Raw genomic sequence first — 22,955 nt, forward strand, 5'->3', positions numbered from 1 at the left:
GATGCCGGGTTTATGCTGACACCTGTTTGGAACACGGGTGTAACATTTGCAATTCTCCACACTGTACCTAAGGAAGTTTGGAAGATAATGGCCAGTACCTTCGCGGTTTCCACAATTACTTCCCGCAGCATCTGAGGATGCATTCCATCTGCTCCTGGTGACTTATTTACTTTAAGTACAGCCAGCCTTTCTATTACCTCGTCTTAATCAATTTTGATCCCATCCAGTATCTCAACTACCTCCTCTTTCCCTATGACTTTGGCAGCAGCTTCTTCCTTGGTAATGACAGAGGCAATGTATTCATTTAGTATGTCAGACATGCCCTCTGCCTCCATTCGTAGTACTCCTTTTTGGCCCTTATTCGGCCCGTTTATGCCATAAGAATACTTTTGGATTCCATTTTATGTCAGCTGCCAATGTATTCTAATACCCGCTCTTGGTCCCTCTTATTTCATTTTTCATTTCCTCTCTGAACTTTCTATATGCAGCCTGGTTCTCACTTGTATCCTGAACTTGACATCTGTCATACGACCCATTTCTCTGCTTCCTCTTACGATCTATCTATTTCGTCATCCAGGGAGCTCTGGCTTTGGTTGCCCTACCTTTTCTCTTAGTGTGAATGTACATCGATTGTACCTGACTCATCTCTTCTTTAAAGGCAGCCGATCTTTGATTCAAATTCACACAAGCCAGTTCCGTTCTCAACCCACTGAAATTGGCCCTCCCGAATTAAGTTGTTTTACTCTAGATTGTTCCCTGTCCTTTTCCATAGTTAATCTAGACTTTATGATACTAGGATCAACGTTCTCTAAATGTTCCCTTACTGAGACTTGCTTCACTTTACCTACCTCATTCCCCAGAATCAGATCCAGCAATGTCACCTCCCTCTTTGGCTGGAAATGCACCAATCAAGAAAGTTCTCTTGAACACACATCAGAAATTCTCCCCCTCTCTGCCTTTTATAATATTCATATCCCAGTCTATATCAGGATATCTCAAGTCCTCCATTATTACTACTCTATATTTCTTCCACCTCTCCATCATTTCCCTGCAAATTTGCTCCTCTTTATACTTCCCATCCGTTGGTGGCCTATAGAATACACCCAGCAGTGTAATGGTACCTCAATTCGGATCCCAACACGTGATTACATACGGGGTACTCATGAGTAGGCCCAAAGGAAGTGCTGGTTTCGTGCATGCACTGCATATGCGCAGGAAACTGGCAATTCCGTTACGCTGAAAGAAGGGGTTAAGAGATAGAATGTGTGCGCAGGAGAGGCAGCGCATACGTATTGAACTTACGTTTTTTTTTCCAGGTTTTTCTGGGAGGGTAAGTCTCCAGGAGTTACATATTTAAAAAGCAGTTGCAAGGCCTGCATTGAGAAAGGTAAGTGGTGAAATAATTAAAATTAAAACATTTTTTCTACAGGTTCATTATTTTTAATTATTTTAAAGAAAGTTAAGTTTATTTTTAGCACCGTTAGAAAATGTAATTAAGCTTTTCAAAAATGTGAATTATTGTTTAAACTAGTTATTTCATGCAATTCATAGTTTGTTACAAAATGTGATTTTTAAAAAATTTATTTGAGGTTTTAGTGATGTTTTGGGGCTTATAGCATTCATAGGTTTGGCAGCTCTTCCTTTCCAACTTATGAATGAAGCTTTCCCTGCTACCATTGGCACGCCATGGCCCACGTGATCACAGGGGAAGCATCAAACTAACTGCGCCCTTGGGATACGCAAGCACTGCGCACCGGCAGTTGGAGGAGTCCCAGGATCAGAATCCCATGCGGGCCCACATCTCAATGGCCAGTGCGCTAGTTAATTGCAGGTCGGGGGCTTGCACCCTCGGGAAGCCTCTGACCTGAATTTCTGGGACATTGTACCTTAACTCTAACCTAATAGATTGTCTTTGACCCCTCCAGGGCATCCTCTCTCTCCAGCACTAATATTCTCCTTAATCAATACGGATACCCCACTTCCTTTCTTTCCTACCCTATCTTGGCCGAACATCTTGGCCCAGAAATCCGGGTCGGGGGCTTCCTGCGGGTGCAAGCCCCCGACCTGCACTTAGCTTGCGCGCTGGCCATTGAGCTGTAGGGCCCTGTGGAATTCTGATCCGGGACCTGGTCCAGCTACCAGCGCGCAGTGCTTTCGCATCACAGGGGTGCAGTTTGTTCGATGCATCCCCTGGGATCACGTGGGCCATGGCCAGCCAATCAGAGCAGGGAATGCTCCATTCTTAATTCTTCACAGGAAGTGCTGTCAAGACTTATAAATACTACGGCCCCAAGATAGCACTAAACCTTCAAATAAATTTTAAAAAAACATCACATTTTGAAAATAAACTATAAATTACATTAAATAACTATTTAAACAATGATTTACATTTTTGAATAAAGTAATTTTATATTCTAATGGGGATAAAAATAAACTTACCTTGCTTTAAAGTATTTAAAAATAATAAACATGTGGAAAAAATGTTTTAATTTTAATTAATTCACCACTTACCTTCTAAAAAGCAGGCCCTACGCCTGCTTTTTACATTTCTAAATCCTGCAGGCTTACCCTCGCTTGAAAACATGTAAAAAAAATCCTAAGTTAGATGCGCACGTGCAGCCTCCCCCGCGCATGCGTTCGACCTCTCAACCTCTTCGTTCAGAGGAATGGAAATGCCGGTTTCCCACACATGCGCAGTGCATGCAGGAAACTGGCACTTCCACTGGGCCCACGGCTTTGTACCCCATGCGTACTCACCCGTGGAGACCCGAATTTGTGGGCCAAGCTTATATCCAGGAATATTTAGTACCCAATCCTGCCATTTTTGAGCCAGGCCTTTGATATATCACGACATCATTTTCATATCTGGTTATTTGAGCCTGCAGCCCACCAAACTTATTTACCAGGCTTCGTGCATTTACACATATGCACTTTAACCCTATCTGACAGTGTCAGTTGTGGATCAGTAGGTAGCACACCTGCCTCTCAGTCAGATGGTTGTGGGTTCTAAGTCCCATCCAGGGACTGGAGTCCAACAATCTACGCTTACACTCCAGTGTAGTACTGAGGGAGTGCTGCACTGTTGGAGGTGCTGTCTTTCAGATGAGATGTTAAACCGAGTCCCCGTCTGCTCTCCCAAGTGGTCGTAAAAGATCCCATTGCACTAGTTCAATGAAGACTAGTGGAGATATCCACGGTGTCCTGGCCAATATTTATCCCTCAATCAACAAAACAAAAACAGCTTATCTGATCATTATCTTATTGCTGTTTGTGGGAGCTTGCTGTGCACAAGTTGCCTGCCGCATTTGTTACGTTACAATGGTGACTACACTCCAAATGTATGCATTGGCTGCAAAACGCTTAGAGGCGTCCGTTGGTCGTGAAAGGCATCCTATAAATGTAAGTCTTTCTTATTCTATTATCTTGGACCTTACAATAGCAAAATATGCGGATTCTGGAAATCTGGAATAACAACAGAAAATGCTGGTCAGGCAGCATCTGTGGCGAGAGAAACAGAGTAATCGTTTCAGGTCTGTGACCCTTCGTCAGAACTGGAAAAATGTTAGAGATATAACAGGCTTTAAGCAGTAGTAGAAGCATGGAAACGGGGTAGGGGAGGAAATAGCTAAAGGGACGGGCTTGGGAGGCAGGAGTTGTTAAATGTTGCAAATTGGAATGGCAGAATCACCAACAGCTGCCGCCTGAAAAAATAGGGGCAGAGGATATGGTCTGAAATTGTTGAATTCAAAGTTGAGTCCAGAAGGCTGCAAAATGCCTAATAGAAAGATGCGGAGCTGTTCCTCGATCTTACGTTGTAAGAGGCCCAGGGCAGAATACAGAGTGGGAGCGGAGCGCTTGTCCCTTTAATTCTCTGCTCCACTCCCACTGTGACTGCAGCTCAGGCGGCAGCTGTTGATGATTCTGCCATCCCCATTTGCAACATTTAACCACTCCTGCCTCACATCCTATCACAGACCGTCCCTTTATTATTGCCTCCCCTCCCCGCTTTCCCTGCCCCTGCTTACAATCTGTTACATCTCTAACTTTTTCCGGTTCTGATGAAGGTTCATCGACCTGAAAGGTTAACTCTGTTCCTCTCTCAACGGATGCTGCCCGACATGCTGAGTGTTTCCCTCATTTTCTGTTTCAATCTTAGGCCTTCTTGGATTCTCTTTTATGCTGACCCCACCTAACACGGTACTTTTCCTTAATCAATGGCTATCTATCTCGTCCAATCCTAGTGCACCTTGTTTCTCCTTTCTAATGCCACATCCTGGTGCCCACTCCCTGGCAGCTTATTTTAAACCCACCCCAACAGCACTAGCAAACTTCCCTGCCCCCACGAGGATATTGGACCCAGCTCTGTCTTTTCCCCTAACTATCGAATATCCTATCACTGTTGTTTGCCCGATCTTCCTCCTCCCCCATGTACAGCAGAGTCCCCAGTGGTGCCGTGGACTTGGCGCTGGATGTACTGCCCAAAGGAGCCATCGAATACTATTTAGAGAGTGAGTTGCACTCAGGGGACTCCTGCATTACCTGCCTGGTCATCCTTGTCTGTCTGGCGGTCACCCATTCCCGCTTTGCCTGCACACTCTTATGCTGTGGGGTGACCACATCATGAAACGTACTATCCACGGAGCTCTCAGCCTCACGGATGCACTGCAGTGATGCCAGCTGCTGCTCAAGCTCAGAAACACTTGGGAAGTGTCCTGGAGTTCCCACATTGCACAAGATGTGCATTCCACGGGATTCAGTTGTCCTGCCATGCCGCTATTTAATAGACTATTAACTAACATAACGGAATTAAGCTCAAGGCTTTTCAACGACATCCCTTGTGCTGACTTCACTTACCTCACTCCTTGCTCTCCGGGTTCTCTGGCCTAACTTTATCTCCAGCCGCTCCTCTCGCTCTCTCCTCCTTCCCCCTCTGCTCCTATTTCATACTCTCAGCAAATTCGCAACCGTAGCACTCTGCTTAGAAAGACTCCTTTCAGGATCAATCTGCGCAGACCACTGAAAAAAATGGATTTCCCCACACTTATTCTCTGATTTCTTCCATACCAGTCCATCAGGATAAATAAAATAACAATAAATAAATGATCCTAAACGGCAGGATCAGTGAGATGATCCCAGTGATGGAAAGAAATGACTCACCTACATGACATTTCTCCAGCCTCAATCCAGGAATTTCATTCCAAGGGCTGGCTAGGTTACACTATTCTCGCCTCAGTCTAGGAATTTCAATCCCAATTCATTTCTCTATTGCCTGAAAATAGAACAGGAACCCGAACTACATATTTCTAAAGATTGACCTTACCCAGACAGACATGTCGTGGTGTTTGATCGAGGGGAAGAATAATTAAAAGGAGCAAAGTGTTGATACCAAGGAATCAAAGGAAAATGCTTAAAATATTAACCGATGAGATAAATACCTGTAAGCACCTCAATACCCCACGAACACGCTGGAAACATTGAATTCCCTCATATTCATACTCACAGAATCATACCTATCAGTCAACATTCCCGAATCCTCCATCAGCATCCCAGGGTCTGCAGAGACACACCACAGGTAGGGGCACAGTGATACACAGTCGCGTGGGTGAGACCCTGCGAGTCCTCAACATTGCCTAACGATATAATGAAGTCTCGTGGATTCCAGTCAGACAAGGGCAAGGTAGCTTTCTGCTGATTACCACTAACTGTCTCTCTCTCAGCTGTTGAATCGGCAGATCTTCATGCTAAACACCAGTTGTTGGGAGCACCGAGAGAAGGAAGCGCCCAAATTATACTTTGGGTCCGAAGGGGAAAACCTCACTGTCCATCACCAAGAGCGGCACAGAAGTAATCAAGCCCTGAAGAACACAGCTGCCAGAAGGGGATTGCGGCAGGTGTTGGGAGAATAATCATGAGAGAATAGCGTGCTTGACCTCGTCCTAGAGTCATAGTATCATACAGCACAGTAAGAGGCCCTTTGGCCCATTGCGTCCGCGCTGGCCATCAAGCCCTGTCTAATCTAATCCCATTTTCCAGCATTTGGTCCATAGCCTTGTATGCTATGGCATTTCAATTGCTCATCCAAATGCTTCTTGAATGTTGTGAGGGTTCCTGCCTCTACCACCCTTTCAGGCAGTGAGTTCCAGATTCCAACCACCCTCTGGATGAAAAAGCATTTCCTCAAATCCCCTCTAAACCTCCTGCCCCTTACCTTGAATCTATGCACCCTTGTTATTGACCCTTCTACTAAGGGGACAAGTTCTTTTCTATCCACCCTATCTATGCCCCTCATAATTTTGTATACCTCAATCAGGTTCCCCCCTCAGCCTTCTCTGCTCCAAGGAAAACAAACCCAATCTGCCCAGTCTTTCTTCATAGCTGAAGTGCTCCAGCCCAGGTAACATCCTGGTAAATCTGCTCTGCACCCTCTCCAAAGCAATCGCATCCTTCCTATAGTGAGGTGACCAGAACTGCACACAGTACACCAGCTGTGGCGTTACCAGCGTTTTGTACAGCTCCATCATAACCTCCCTGCTCTTGTATTCTATGCCTCGGCTAATGAAGGCAAGTATCCCACATGCCTTTTTAACCACATTATCCACCTGTTCTGCTGCCTTCAGGGATCTATGTACATGCACACCAAGGTCCCTCTGATCCTTTGTCTTTCCTAGGGTCTTACCATTCATTGTGTATTCCCTTGGCTTGTTAGTCTGTTCAAAATGCATCACCTCAAACTTTTCAGGGTTAAATTCCAATTGCCACTGTTCTGCCCATCTGACGAACCCATCTATATCGTCATGTAGCCTGAGGCTGCCCGCCTCGCTATTTACCACCCCACCAATTGTCGTGTCATCTGCGAACTTACTGATCATACCTTTTACATTCACATCCAAATCATTAATGTAGACCACAAACAGCAAGGGACCCAGCACCGATCCCTGCGGCAGCCCACTGGACACAGGCTTCCAGTCACAAAAACAACCTTCGACCATCACCCTCTGCCATCTGCCACTGAGCTAGTTTTGGATCCAATGTGCCAAGGCACCCTGAATCCCATGGGCTCTTACCTTCCTGACCAGTCTCCTATGCGGGACTTTATCAAAAGCCTTACTGAAATCCATGTAAACCACATCCACTGCACTACCCTCATCCACACAACTAGTCACCCCTCGAAAAATTGAATCAAATTGGTCAGACATGATCTTCCCTTGACAAAGCCATGCTGGCTATTCCTAATTAATCCCTGCCTCGCCAAGTGGAGACCAATTCTGTCCCTCAAAATTTTATCCAATAATTTCCCTACCACTGATGTTAGGCTCACTGGCCTGTAATTCCCTGGTTTATCCATACTACCCTTCTTGAATAATGGTACTACATTAGCTGTTCTCCAGTCCTCTGGCACATCCTCTGTGGCCAGAGAGGTTCTCAAAATGTGTGTCAGAGCCCCTGCAATCTCCTCCTTTGCCTCACATAGTAGCCTGGGATACATCTCGTCCGGGCCTGGGGATTTATCCACTTTTAAGCCTGCTAAAACCGCTAGTACCTCCTCCCTCTCGATGCTAATATGTTCAAGTATATCACAGACCCCCTGCCCGATTTCTATGTCCACATCGTCCTTCTCCATAGTGAACACAGCTGCAAAAAATTGATTTAAAACCCCACCTACATCCTCTGGCTCTACACACATTTTGCCACTTTGGTCCGTAATGGGCCCTACTCTTTCCCTAGTTATCCTCTTGCCCTCAATATACTTACAAAACACGTTAGGATTTTCCTTTATTTTGCTCGCCAGTGTTATTTCATGGCCCCTCCTCGCTCTCCTCATTTCTTTTTTAAATATCCCCCTGCACTTTTTATACTCCTCTAGGGCTTCCTCTGTCTTTAGTCCTTTGTATCTGCCAAAAGCCCCCCTTTTTTTCCTAATCCATTCACGTATATCCCTTGACATCCAAGGTTCCCTGGGCTTGTTGGTCCCATCCTTGACCTTTACGGGAACATGTTGCCATTGTACTCTCTCAATTTCCTTTCTGAAAGACTCCCATTGCTCCGATGTGGATTTTCCTTCAAGTAGCTGATCCCAGTCCACATTGGCGAGATCCTGCCTTATCATATTAAAATCGGGCTTCCCCCAATTTAGAACCTTTATTTCCGGTCCATCCTTGTCCTTTTCCATGACTACCTTAAATCTCAGTGAATTATGGTCACTGTCTCCAAAGTGCTCACCTACTAATACTTCTACCATTTGCCCGGCCACATTCCCTAGAATTAGGTCCAGTACCACCCCCTCTCTTGTAGGAGTTTCTACATGCTGGCTCAAAAAGCTCTCCTGGATGCACTTTAAGAATTCTGCACCCTCTGAGCCTTTCACACTCTGACTATCCCAGTTAATATTGGGGAAGTTGAAATCCCCCACTATAATTACCCTATTATTTGCACACTTCTCTGAGAATTGCCTACATATCTGTTCCTCTATCTCCCCCTGGCTGTTTGGGGGCCTATAGTACACTCCCAGCAAAGTGCTAGCCCCCTTTTTGTTGTTAAGTTCAACCCATAGAAACATAGAAGATGGGAACAGGAGTACGTCATTCGGCCCCTCGAGCCTGCTCCACCATTCAATGCGATCATGGCTGATCTTCAAAACTCAGTACCTGGTCCCTGCTTTCTCCCCATACCCCTTGATCATTTTAGCCTTAAGAAATATATCCAACTGCTTCTTGAATATATTTAATGTATTGGCCTCTACTGCCTTCTGCGGTAGGGAATTCCACAGGTTCACCACTCTCTGGGTGAAGAAATTCCACATCATTTCTGCCCTAAATGGCCTACCCCTTATCCTTAGACTGTGACCCCTGGTTCTGGACTCCCCGACCATCGGGAACATCCTTCCTGCATCTAGTCTGTCCAGTCCTGTCAGAATTTTATAAGTTTCAATGAGATCCCCTCTCTTTCTTCTCAACTCCAGCAAGTAGAAGCCCAATCGACCCAATCTCTCCTCATACGTCATTCCTGCCATCCCAGGTATCAGTCTGGTGAATCTTTGCTGAACTCCTTCCATGGCAAGAACATCCTTCCTCAGATAAGGTGACCAAAACTGCACACAATACGCAAGATGTGGTCTCAGCAAGGCCCTTATTACTGCAGCAAGACATCCTTGTTCCTGTACTCAAATCCTCTCGCTACGGAGGCCAACATACCATTTGACTTCTTAACCGCCTGCTGCACCTGCATGCTTACTTTCAGTACTGGTGCACAAGAACACCCAGGTCTCGTTGCACTTCCCTTTCTCCCAACCTATTGCCATTCAGATAATAATCTGCCTTCCTCTTTTTGCCACCAAAGTGGATAACCTCACATTTCTCCACGTTATATTGCATCTGCCATGCTTTTGCCCAATCACCCAACCTGTGCAAATCATCCTGGAGTTTCTCGGCATCCTCCTCACAGCACACACGCCACGCAGCTTTGTGACATCTGCAAATTTGGAGATATTTCATCTAGTTCCCTTGTCTATATCATTAATATATATTTGGAATAGCTGGACCAATCCCTGTGGTACCCTGCTAGTCACTGCCTGCCACTCTGGAAAAGACCCGTTTATTCCAACTCTTTGCTTTCTGTCTGCCAGTCAGTTCTCTATCCAAGTCAATACCTTTCCTCCAATCCCATGTGCCTTAACTTTACACGCTAATCTCTTATGCGGGACCTTATCGAAAGCCTTCTGAAAGTCCAAATTCACATCATCCACTGGTTCTCCCTTATCTATTTTACGAGTTCCATCCTCCTCACAGCACACACTCCAACCTATGTATTTCATGTTCATGATGATATTGGTATGACTGACCACTGCACAATATTTGTAGAGAATAATTCTCGCCTTCACCCTTAGGCCACTCTCCATCGTATCCTGTGTCACTACCATGTTGATCAATGCGATGAAATTAGACAGACTCAAGCGATTCCAAAACTAACAGATCAGACTATTTCAAATCTGTCATATCCTGTCGTGAATGAGTCAGCAATTAAACAGTTTCCCCATAGCCCTGAAAATTTCTTCTTTTCAATTATATATCCAATCATCTTTTGGAAGTTACAATTAAGAAAGAAAGAATTGCATTGATATAGCGCTTTTCATGACGCTGTGATACACCAAAGCGCAAAACAGCCAAAGAAGTACATTTGAAGTGTAATCACTGTTGTACTGTAGGAAACAAGGCAGCGAATTTGCTCACAGCAAGTTCCCACAAACAGCAATGTGATAATGACCAGATAAACGGCTTTATTGATGTTGATTGAGATAAATATTGTCCAGAACACCGGGGTTAACTAATCTGCTCTTCTTCGACATAATTCCATGGGATTTTTACGTTCAACACCTCTTCCAAAAGACCTCCACTCGGAAGGCAGAGTGCTCCCTCAGTACTGCCCCTCCAACACTGCAGCACTTCCTCAGTACTGCACTGCAGTCGTAGCCGAGATTTGTGTACTCAAGTCGCTGGACTGGAACTTGAACCTACAAACTTCTTACTGAGAGCCGAGAGCTATGACCTGAGCCTACTGAATCTGCTTCCACCAGAAGTTCAGAGTTCATTGCAGATCATCAAAACTCACTCTGCGACCTAGGTTCTACTCATCTAGCCTCTGTTTCTTTTACCAGTTAAATTATATCTGTGCCCTTTTGATAATGACAAGGCAAGGAGTGGAAACAGTGTCTTCTTTCGTATTGTATCAAAATACCTCATCATTTTGAACACTTCTATTCAATCTCCCCCGTAACTTTTCTGCTATAAGGAGAACAATCCCAGCTTCTCTCATCTTTCCACATAACTGAAATCCCTCATCCCTGGTGTCATTATGGTACATTCTCACCAGACAAGTGGCAGACGATGACCAACTCCAACAAGAGGGAATCAAACCTCTTCCACTTTACAGTCAATGGCATTTCCATCACCGAATCCTCCACTACTAAATGCTAGTGGTCGCCATTGGGCTGAAACTCAAATGGACCAGCCACAAAAATGCCGTGGCTACTACAGCAGGTCAGACGCTGGGTGTTCTGCAGTGAGTAGCTCACGTTCTGACTCCCCAAAGCAGCTCCAAACCTACAAGGCACAAGGCACATGTTATAGATTACTGTCTGTAGACAGAAGGATGACATGTGACATGTACAAATATTAAAATTGAATGCCTGCAAAATAAGCAGCTTCTATGCAGTCATATTCACGACAAGATTAGAATCTGTGAGCGAACATTAATGGACTGATTATCTGTAAGGACAGATATGAGGGCCGAGAATATCCACGCGGAATTTCAGATCCGACACCGCCCGCTTTGTGCCACTGCCAAAGAGGAATTTCTAGGTTTCTTTGTTGCAGCGTATTGTCTCTTTAAAAAGTCTCTGTCTGTCTGGTCCTGTCTCTTTACATAGCCTGTGTGTCTGGTCCTGTCTCTTTACATAGCCTGTGTGTCTGGTCCTGTCTCGTTACAAAGTCTGTGTGTCTGGTCCTGTCTCTTTAAAAAACATGTGTGACCGGTCCTGCCTCCTTAAAATGTCTGTGTGTCTGGTCCTCTCTCTTTAAAAAGCCAGTGTGTCTGATCCTGTCTCTTTATGAAACCTGTGTGTCTGGTCCTGTCTCGTTACAAAGTCTGTGTGTCTGGTCCTGTCTCTTTAAAAAACATGTGTGACCGGTCCTGCCTCCTTAAAATGTCTGTGTGTCTGGTCCTGTCTCTTTAAAAAGTATGTGTGTCTGATCCTGTCTCTTTATGAAACCTGTGTGTCTGGTCCTGCCTCGTTAAAAAGTATGTGTGTCTCGTCCTGTCTCTTTAAAAAGCCTGTGTGACTGGTCGCCTCACTTAAAAAAAACTGGTGTGAGTGGTCTTGTCTCTTTAAAAAGCCTGTGTGACTGGCCCTATCTCTTTAAAAAGCAGTGTGTCTGGTTCTGTCTCTTTTAAAACACTGTGTGACTAGTCTTGTCTCTTTAAAAAGTCTGTGTGTCTGATCCTGTCTCTTTAAAAAGCGTGTGTGACTGGTCATGTCTGATTAAAAAGCCTGTGTGACCTGTCTTTTCTCTTTAAGAAGACTGTGTAACTAGCCCTGCCTCTTTAAAAGACAGTGGCCTAGATATTCGGTGGGGATAGCGCCCAATTAGAGGCGTTAGAGGGCCTTGCGTCGGAATTGTAGCCACGATCGAAATTGCGTTGGGCCCTACCATCGGCATTAGCCGGTAGCGCTGCGCCAGCACCGATGACGTCATCGGTGTGCGCAGCATCCCGGTTGCCGTGGTAACATGGCCGGACGCCCAAATTCAGTTGCGGCCGCCTCGCCCGTGGCAGCCGCAACCAACGATTGTTCAATGGGATGTTGCAGCATGTAGCGCCGGCGCATTAAGGTGGAGCGGCGGCCGGCCGCTTTCCCGGCGGCCGCCTGCCCGCACCTCCCTCCCCGGACTCCTCCACCACCCCCCCGCGGCACTGATGTGTGTGGCCCGCGAGCCCGGCACTTCTCCGAGGTGCCGGGCTCATTTGTCGGGCGAATCGACCGGTCAGCGGTCGGCTGCAGGCAGCTCCTCCTTAACAGAAGGAGGTGGCCTGCAGTACCCCAGCCTGCCGCACCGCATCGGGTGCCGCAGCGGGGGATTAGCGCCGCAAACCTGCATTCAGCGCCCATAGCGAGGCGCTGAAACCCTCCATTAGCGCCCGCAGCCATCTGGGCGCGGGGCAGCTGAATGTTTGGCGTGCGCAGCGGCAATTATCGCGGGCGCAAAATTTCGGGCGCAAAAGCCCTGGCGGAGGCAAACCTAATTTCTAGGCCATTGTGTCTAGTCCTGCCTTTTTATAAAGGCTGTGGCCTAGAAATTGGGTTTTGGCTTAGCCAGGGCTTTAGCGCCGGAAATTGTGCCGGCGCTAAGTCCCCTGCGCGCGCCAAAAATTCAGTGGCGCCGCGCCCAATCGGCTGCCGGCGCTACTGAAGGGTCTTAGCGCCTGGAAAAGGGCGCTAACTGCCGTTTCGCGCCGCAATTTCAGCGCTGCGGCACCCGATGCGGTGCGGCAGGCTGGGGAAGTGCAGGCCGCCTCCTTCCGTTAAGGAGGAGCTGCCTGCACCCGGCCGCGGCCCGCGCAAATCTCCTCAAAAATGAGCCCGGCACCTCGGACAAGTGCCGGGCTTGCATCTGTTCCGGGGGGGGCGTGGGGAGAAGTCCGGGGAGGGAGCTGCGGGCAGGCGGCCGGCGGGAAAGCGGCCGGCCGCTGCGCCTCCTTAAAGCGCCGGCGCAGACTCCGGCAGCATTCGTTTGCCGGAGTCTTAGTTGTGGCTGCCACTGGCGAGGCGGCCGCAACTGAATTTCGGCTTGGGGCCGGGTTACCATGGCAACCGGGACGCTGCGCACACCGATGACGTCATCGGTGCCGGCGCAGCGCTACCGGTCTACCGCCGCGGAAGGGCCCCAGGCAATTTTGGAACCGGCGCCAATTGCAGCGCTAGGCCCTCTAGCGCCGCAAAACCGGTGCTAAGGGCACTGAATTTCTAGGCCTGTGGCCTAGAAATTCGGTAGGCTTAGCGCCGCTTTTGAGGCGCTAGAGGGCCTAGCGCCAGAGCTATGGCCAGTTTGGAAATTGAGTGGGTCCCTAAATCGGCGTTAGGCCGTTAGCGCTGCGCCAGCACCGATGAAGTCATCGGTGTGCGCAGCGTCCCGGTTGCCATGGTAACCCGCCCGAACTCCGAAATTGACCTGCGGCCGCCTCGCCCGTGGCAGCCGCAAGAAACATTCTGGCAGAGGTGCCTTACTGGACTTTGCGCCGGCGCATTAAAGGCCCCGCGGCGGCCGGCCGCTTTCCCGCCGGCCGCCTGGCCGCAGCTCCCTCCACAGACTTCTCCCCCCTCCCGCCCCGCGACAGATGCAAGTCCGGCACTTGTCCGAGGTGCCGGGCTCATTTTTACAATGATTTTCGCGGGCCGCGGCCGGGTGCAGGCAGCTCCGGAAGGAGGAGGCCTGCACTCCCGAACCTGCCGCACCGCAGCGGGCGCCGCAGCGCCGGAATAGCGCCGCAATTCAGCGCGTAGCGCCAGTTTTCAGGTGCAAACAGCTTTCAGCAGCGCCGGCAGCCGTTTGGGCGCAGAACTAGTGAATTTTTGGCCCGCCCAGCGCGACTTAGCTCCGGCACTAACTTCCGGCGCTAAAGCCGTCGCTGCGCCAAAACCCAATTTCTAAGCCTGTATGACTAGCCCTGCCTCTTTAAAAGACAGTGGGCTAGATTTTCAGTTGCTTGCGCCAGCAGTTAGCACCTTAAGAGAAGTGAATTTCGGGCACTATGCGTGTAGCGCCCGGGCACAGCAATGTTTGCGCCCCGCCCCAAATTAAGTTGCCCGTTAGCCCCGGCGCAAAGTTTAGCGGCCGCCCGGATGCGCACGCAGAAAATGACGCCACATCCTCGTGCAACGCCCTTTGGCCGCCCCGAATACAAACTTCAGTCGGACCGCCCCATTGGGCGGCTGGCGTCCAGAGCGTTTCTAAAATGGAACGCAACACACCCTGGGGAGCGCAAATTAAAGGGCACTCCTCCTGCACTATAAAAGGCAGTCTGCATGTGCTGTGTGGAAGGATCCAGTGTGTTGTTGTGAACGGTGTATTTATGTTTCCGGCCTCCTCCTCCGCCTCCTCCTCGTCCTCCTCCCCCTCCCCCTCCCCCTCCTCCTCCTCCTCCTCCTCCTCCTCCTCCTGTTTTCCCCCCCAGACTCTGCTTTTGAAAAAAACACATGCACCCTTCCCCTTTAATAGCTCACTGGCACCAGAGTGTCTGCCGTGCGCTGCGCCCGAGCTCGGGTGTTGCGCTCGGCACCGCCGGCTTAGCGCCTAAAGATAGTAGTGGAACGCCTCTTTTAGCGCTCCACCAACCTCTTAGGGCGAAGCCACTGAATTTCCGGCAACGGGGCGCTACTTTGGGGCGGGTGCTAAGGTTAGCACCCCAAAACTGTCTATACTGAAAATCTAGCCCAGTCGGCTGAAAATTCCGTAGCCTTAGCGCCTCATTTGAGGCGCTAGAGGGCCTTGTGCCAGAGTTATGGCCAGTAGTGAAATTCCCTGGGGCCCTAAATCGGCGTTGCTCCGGTAGCGCTGCGCCGGCACCGATGATGTCATCGGTGTGCGCAGCGTCCCGGTTGCCGTGGTAACCCGCCCGAACTCCGAAATTGTGTTGCGGCCGCCTCGCCCGTGGCAGCCGCAACCAGCGTTTTGTCAGAGGTGCCTTACTGCAGTTAGCGCCGGCGCATTAAAGGCCCCGCGGCGGCCGGCCGCTTTCCCGCCGGCCGCCTGCCCGCAGCTCCCTCCCCGGACTTCTCTCCCCCCCCCCGGAACAGATGCAAGCCCGGCACTTGTCCGAGGTGCCGGGCTCATTTTTAAGCAGATTTGCGCGGGCCGCGGCCGGGTGCAGGCAGCTCCTCCTTAACGGAAGGAGGAGGCCTGCACTTCCCCAGCCTGCCGCACCGCATCGGGTGCCGCAGCGCCGGAATTGCGGCGCGAAACGGCAGTTAGCGCCCTTTTCCAGGCGCTAAGACGCTTCAGTAGCACCGGCAGCCGTTTGGGCGCGGCGCTACTGAATTTTTGGCGCGCACAGGGGACTTAGCGCCGGCACTAACTTCCGGCGCTAAAGCCCTGGCTAAGCCAAATCCCAATTTCTAGGCCAGGATGACTAGTCCTGCCTCTTTAAGAGACAGTGGGCTAGATTTTCAGTATAGACAGTTTTGGGGCGCTAACCTAAGCGCCCGCCCGAAGTTAGCGCCCGCCCCAAAGTAGCGCCCCGGACTAGTCCTACCTCTTTAAAAAGCCTGGTGAATTTTTCTAGTCACTGGCTGTGGCTCCGTCCTGTTGTTAAAGTGTTCATTGCATGTTATACAATTACGAGCCAGAATGGAGCTGTTTTTTAAACAGGGGACCATGGATTTTGGGACCACAAGGGTGTTGATGGTGCAGGGTTACTGAGACTAGCTCTTTGTCACTGAAGTGAATTCACTGAGTTACGGAGAAACCTGGAAAAGTAGCGTTAAGAATTGACGCCCTAGGCCTAGAATTCCGTCATTGACTGCAGTGGAACTGAATATCAGGCGCTGCGCGTAATGGGCACACGATCCGATCCCGCCCATTTAGCACTACCGCCAGAGATGAATTTCTCGGACCTTGTCTGCAAAATCAGCAGATATCAAATGTGCTGAAGTATTCGACTAAGACGTTGTCTCTCAAATGCTTGGCTTGAACCCATTCAGAGTCATTTGTTATCATCTGAGGCAGATTGCTCCGGGGGGGGGGCGGGAGTTATAAGAGTTATATCTGGAGTTAAGTACAAGCATTTCAGTCGCATCCAAAACTCTGCTGTCCGTGCCCTAAATCGCACCAAGTCCCGTTCACCCATCATTCCTGTGATTACTGACCTACACTGGCTCTGGTCTGGCAATGCCTCGATTTTAAAATGTTCATCCTCGTGCTCAGCCCCAACTCATTGCCAAGTGTCCACTAAAGGATTTGCATCCTGAAAATGGCAAAAGTTAATTTGGTTGTGTTTATTATTTTAATGTAGTAACGTTTCACCCCCAGGGCCACAGGTGGATTTCTACAATTTACATCAATGGGACAAGTGGCACAGGGGAGGGGCTATAATTCGTCTCTGACTCTACCACAAAACACCATCACCACCAATTTTCCGCTTCAATTCACACACTTTACAGACTTGGACATGTTTTATTCATTCAAGGAATGTGGGCGTCGCTGACAATGCCAGCATTTATTGCCCTTCCCTAATTGCCCCAGAGAACGTGGTAGTAAGCTGCCTTATAAACTAAGTGGCTTGCTAGGCCATTTCACTGGGCAGTTAAGAGTTAAACTCATTGCTCTGTGTCTGATGACAAATTTAGGCCAGACCGGGTAAGGGTAGTGGGTTTCCTTCCATAGAGGACAGTAGTGAACCAGATGTGTTTTTACAACAATCCGGTAGTTTCATGGTCACCATTCCTGCTACAAGCTTTTCAATCCAGATTTGTTTAATTATTTGAACTTAAGTTCCTCAGCTGGTGGGATTTGCACTCTTGACCATTTGTTCGGGCATCGGGTTTGCTAGTCAAGCAACATAACCACTATGCTACCGTACCCTTCAAATATATCACCGTTCCTTCATTGTCACTGGGTCAAAAGCCTGAAATTCCTTCCATCACACTATAGTGGGAGCACCTTCACCACAGGCACTGCAGTGGCTCAAGTTGAAGGCCCACCATTTTCTCACGGCTGACTAGGGATGGGCAAGTAATACCGGCCATGACAGCATCACCCATATCCTGAGAACAAATGACAGAAATAATAAAATCAATGATCTTGTAATTCACTGATTGAACCCAGGCAAGGCCTGTGATCAGAGCAGGGCGTCATGATCCGCTAAACAAATTGTCTCACAACTTGGTTCACCAATTCTAAGATTCAATGATTGTTACGGCCCATACTTTCCCAATTGCACTATGCTTTATAAAGGTATTTGCATAGTACCACATAATACCAAAATTGAAGCCCATGGGATTAAAGTGGCATTGGCAACATGGCTCGGAAATTGGCTTAGAGACAGAAAGCAGAGATTGGAGGTAAACGGTTGTTTTTCAGGCACAGTATACAAAGGTATTCCTCAGATGTCGGTGCTGGGACCATTGCTCATTTTATTTATATCAATGCCATGGACATGGGTTCACAGCACATAATTTTAAAGTTTGAAGATGGCAGGAAACGCAGAAATGTTAATAAACAGTAAGAATGATAGTAACAGACCTCAGGGGGACATAGACAGACTAGTGAAATCGGCAGCCACATGGCAGATACAATTTAACGCAGAGAAGTGTGAAGTGATACATGTCGATAGGAAGCAAGAGCAGAGGTAATATAAACTAAACGGTACAATTTCAAAGCGGGTGCATGATCAGATAGACCTGAGTTGTGCTTAAACAAACCTTTGAAGGTGGCAGGACAGGTAGTGATGGCTGTTAATAAATCATACGGGGGAATCAGCCCAAGTTCCTGCTGCTGATTATTTCCCGGTCAACCTAGTTTATGGAAAGAATCAGCTGAATTCTCCCCTTCTGATCTCTGCTCGGCGACTCTGTGTAATGAAGGGATATCAGTCCCGGATTAAGCTGACTGTCATTGTTCGGTTGCAACTTTGGAAAGAGTGTGTGTGTGGATTTCTAATGCAGGTGGCTTCTATCGGCTATGTTGATGCTGAAGTAACATGACTCCACTCCCACAATTTAAAAACAGCCTATAACAGGCGGCCGATGCGACACCATCCATTTCTCGCTAGCGTCCAAGACAAATGACACTGAGGTCTCCGTTCATTCATAATTGGATAGTTTTCCAAACGGATATAGACAGTAAAATATCAAAGTGAGCAGCGTTCACGATACGGCAGTTAGAAACATTTACAGTAAATGAGAGAAGGACATGAGAGAAAGTTCAATTTTGGACTGACTGAGATTCCCTCACCTGTGACAGGCAGCAAGGAATTCAATTATTTCAAAACAATGCTTGGAAATGAGTGCACTGAAAATCAAAGAAAAAATCAACTTATTGTTGGAAGATAATTCATACTTGTTTTAATATCAAACCATCCAGGAAAAGAACCATTGAGGTGATGCCGGTGGAAAGTGAGCTGGATGGTTGTGTTAGATAATGAGTGATTTCTGATTTCTAATCTCTATTGGACACACGAAGAATATTTTAATCTTAAGAAGAATACATCATGTGGGAGAAATGGTGAAAGTGAAGCCGTGCCATTCATTGAATTCAGAGGAGGAAATGGGCTACTTGGTAATAATCATACGATGGAAAATTAAAGCATCGTCACCCACGGAACCAAAGAATGTCACTGAATAAAAGTAGTAGCTAGATCTACCGACTTAAACTAACAGAAACAGTATTATAGTGAAACATGCTTTATACAATAGGTAGATACAGAGTCTTACCAGGAACACCAACAGCAGCGAGCAGAGGATAGTAAAACTTCTGTGCTTTAAATAGGAAAAATAATATCTGCAACTTTAATGGATATCTCTCGTGCATTCTCTTCCTCTACGTGCAGCCGCTGGTCCCTGTCAGTACCGGAGGTGTTGCTCACACTGACACTTTGTAATGACGCATTGAAAGGACTCCCTTATTAATAGAAGAAGGAAAGCCTTCAGTGACACAATTAGGTTCCATGGAGACTGACACTAATTACAGTCAATGAAATAACATTTCCAATAACACATTTCAAACCAACACGTTTTGTGTCATAACAAATGTTTAACTAGATGTGCAATTAATCTCTTTAAATCTCAGAAAATAATTTTCAAGTCTCAAGGAAAATAATTTGTAGAATGGACTTACGGAGTCCACACTAGATGAGTCACTGAGTGGGTCTGTAGGTAGAAAGGTTCCACAGAGGAGAGTCCCGGAGTGAGTGTGTATTTACAATGACTTCAAAAGAGGAGTCACAAGGTGGGCAGTGTTTGCATAGACTCCACAAGGCGAGTCACATAACTGAACTGTACTTACAGACTCTACAGATTTTAGATGCTCGGTAACGTTACTTGTGCTTATTAACTCACTGGGTGCATCTATAAATTAAATCACCTGATGCAGCAAAGAAAATCTGACCCAGTATATTAATTGAAACGTCGAATAACCTTAGCAAGCAAGATTTAACTGACACCGTTAATACAAAGTAAAGTAGTTCCAATAAACTAAACCAGAATTTATAATCTAAATTAGCTCAAATAAATTGATCAAGAATTATATAAAGGAAACCAGCGCCAATAAATTGGCACAGCATCTATAAACTGGCACAGCATCTATAAATTAAACCAGCTTAAATAATTTGACCCCACATCTATACACTAACAAGCAACAATAAACTGACCCAGCATCTATAAACATAATGAGCCCCAATGAACTGAACCAGCATCTATAAACTAAACTAGCTCCAATGAACCGACCCAGCATTTATACTGAGACTATGCCCCGTAGTTCTAGACACTCCAGCCAGAGGAGACAACGTATCAGCATCTACCCTGTCAATCTCCTTCAGAACCTTGTCAGTTCAATGAGATCACCACTCATTCTTTTAAACTTCAGTGAATATAGACCCATTCCACACAATCCCTCATCATAGGACAGCCCTCTCATCCTAGGAAGCAATCTAGTGAACCTTCGCTTCACCACCTCCAAGGCAAATATATCTTTCCTTAGATAAGGAGAGCGAAACTGTGCACAGTACTCCAGGTATGGTCTCACCAAGGCCCTGTACACTTGTAGCAAGACTTCCTTACTCACTTGCAGTGAAGACCAAAATGCCATTTGCCTTCCTTATTGCTTGCTGTACCTGCATGCTAGATTTCTGTGCTCCTTGCACGAGGACATCCAAAACTCCCTGAACACAAACTTTAAAAATGTTCTTAGCATTGTAAAAATGTTTTGTTTTCCTATTCTTCCTACCAAAGTGAATAACCTCACATGTCCCTACATAGTATTCCATCTGCCACCTTAATGCCCACTCACTTAGTCGATCTATATCTCTTTGCAGACTCTGTGTTCCCCTCACAGCTTACTGTCCCACCTTGCTTTGTATCATCAGCAAAATTGGATACATTACACTCGGAACCTTCATCTAGGTCATTAATATAGATTGTAAGTAGCTGAGGCCCAAGCACTGATCCTTGCAGCACCCCACTAGTTACAGCCTGCCAACCTGAAAAATACCTGTTTATCCCAATACTCTAATTCTGTCCATTAAACAATCCGGTATCCATGCTATTATGTTAACCCCAACAGCATGAGCCCTTATCTTGTGTAATAACCGTTACGTGGCACCTTTTTGAATGCCTTTTGGAATTCCACATAAACTACATCCACTTGTTCCCCATTATAAACCCTGCTAGTTACATCCTCAAAGCACTGGAATAAATTTGTCAAACACGATTTCCCATTCATAAAAACTTGTTGATGCTGTCAAATCATGTTTCTAAGAGCCCTCACACTACTTTCTTATCAATGGATTTCAGCATTTTCCCGACAACTGATGTCTGCAGTTCCCTGTTTTCATTCTAGCTCCTGTCTTGGAAAGCGGTGTTACATTTGCGACCTTCCAATCTGCTGTGATCTTTCTAGAATCTAGGAAATTTTGGAAGATCAAAACCAATGCATCCACTATCTCTGCACCCACCTCTTGTAGAACTCTAGAATGTAGGCCATCAGGTCCAGGGGAGCTGTCAACTTTTAGTCCCATTAGTTTCTACGATACTTTTTCTCTAATTATATGGATTTGTCATCCTCATTATACCATTGACCATTGGTCCATTGGTTCCCCACGAATTTCTGTATGCATTATTTGACTTCTACCAACTCCGGCATATGGATCCAGCATCTATAACCTTTATTTTTGTTCACGGGTTGTGCGCATTGCTGACATGCGAATAGATGGCACATACTGCAGACATGATACGATGGTGTTGGAGGGGGTGAATGTTTAAACTGGTGGAGGGGGCACCAATTAAGCAGATGTCTGGATAGTGTCGAGATTACTGAGTTTTTTGGAGCTGCATCAAGACAAGTGGAAAGAATTCCAAAACACTCAGTAATTGTGCCTTGCAGATGGTGGAAAGGCATTCGGGAGTCAGGAGGTAAGAGACTCGCTGCAGAATACCTAGCCCCTGATATGCAATTGTTGCCACAGCTATATGTGGCTGGTCCAGTTAAGTTTCTGGTCAATGGTGACCCCCATGAAGCTGATGGCGGGGGATTCAGTGATGGCAATGCCATTGAATATCAAGGGGTGGTGGTTATACTCTCGCTTGTAGGAGATAGTCATTGCCTGGCACTTCTGTGGTGTGAATGTTACCAGCCACTTAAAAGCTCAAGCCTGAACGTCGTCCATGTCTTGTTGCATGTGGGCATGGACTACGTCATTATCTGAAGAGTTCGGAGTGACACTGAACACTGTGCTGTCTTCAGCGATCATCCCCATTTCTGCCCTTATGAAGGAGGGAAGTTCATTGCTAAACCAACAGAAGATCGTTGGGCCGAGGACAATGCACTGATGAACTCCTGCAGCAATGCCCTGGGATTGTGACGATTGATCTTTAACCACTACAACCATTTTCCATTGTGCTAGTTATAATTCCAGACAGAGGAGATTTTTCCCCCAGATTCCCATTGACTTCAGCTTTACTAGGGCTCTTTGATTTCGCAATCGTTCAAATGCTGCCATGATGTTCAGTGCAGTCACTCTCACCTCACCGCTGGAATTCAGCTCCTTTGTCCATGTTTGTAACAAGGCTGTAATGAGGTAAGGAGCCGAAAGTTCATGGCGGAACCCAAACTGGTTATTGGTGAGTAAGTGCTGCTTGATAGGACTGTCGACGACACCTTACATCACATTGCTGATGATTGAGAGTAGACTGATGGGGCGGTAATTGGCCGTGTTGGATTTGTCCAGCTTTTTGTGGACAGCCCATACCCAGTCAGTTTTCCACATTCTCGGATATATGCCAGTATTATAGCTGTACAGGAACAGTTGCTGTTGGCGCGGCTATTTCTTGAGCGCAAGCCCACAGCACGATAGACAGAATGTTGTCTGGCACCATAGCCTTTGCTGTATCCAGTTCACTTAGCCGTATCTTGATATCACGTGGTGTGTATCGAATTGGCTAAAGACTGACTTCTGTGATGGTTGCGACCTCAGGAGTATGCCGATATGAATCATCCACTCGGCACTTTTGGCTGAAGATGATTGGAAACGCTTCAGCATTGTGTTTTACACTCGCGTACTGGGCTACACAATATTTGAGGATAGGGATCTTCATGAAGCTCCTTGCTCCCGTTAGATGTTTAATGATCCACCAACATTCACGACTGGATGTGGCAGGAATGCAGGGCTTTGATTTGATCCATTGATTGTGAGAT

General features: G+C 47.1%; 1 protein-coding gene across 1 annotated transcript in view; it reads right to left on the minus strand.

Moving 5' to 3' along the window:
- Positions 1-19,129, minus strand: part of LOC147091388 (putative G protein-coupled receptor 139) — a 30,816-nt gene extending 11,687 nt beyond the window's left edge. Inside the window, exon 1 of the mRNA XM_085976585.1 lies at positions 18,980-19,129. Within this exon, the coding sequence (XP_085832711.1) occupies positions 18,980-19,076 (97 nt within the window). The 5' untranslated portion in view covers positions 19,077-19,129. The remainder of the gene's footprint in view (positions 1-18,979) is intronic.
- Between the last annotated feature and the right edge of the window lie 3,826 nt (positions 19,130-22,955).

The sequence above is a fragment of the Somniosus microcephalus genome, unplaced genomic scaffold, assembly GCF_052327205.1.
Source record: "Somniosus microcephalus isolate GS21.2 unplaced genomic scaffold, FLI_Smic_1.0 unresolved_chr3, whole genome shotgun sequence".
Lineage (NCBI taxonomy): Eukaryota > Metazoa > Chordata > Chondrichthyes > Squaliformes > Somniosidae > Somniosus > Somniosus microcephalus.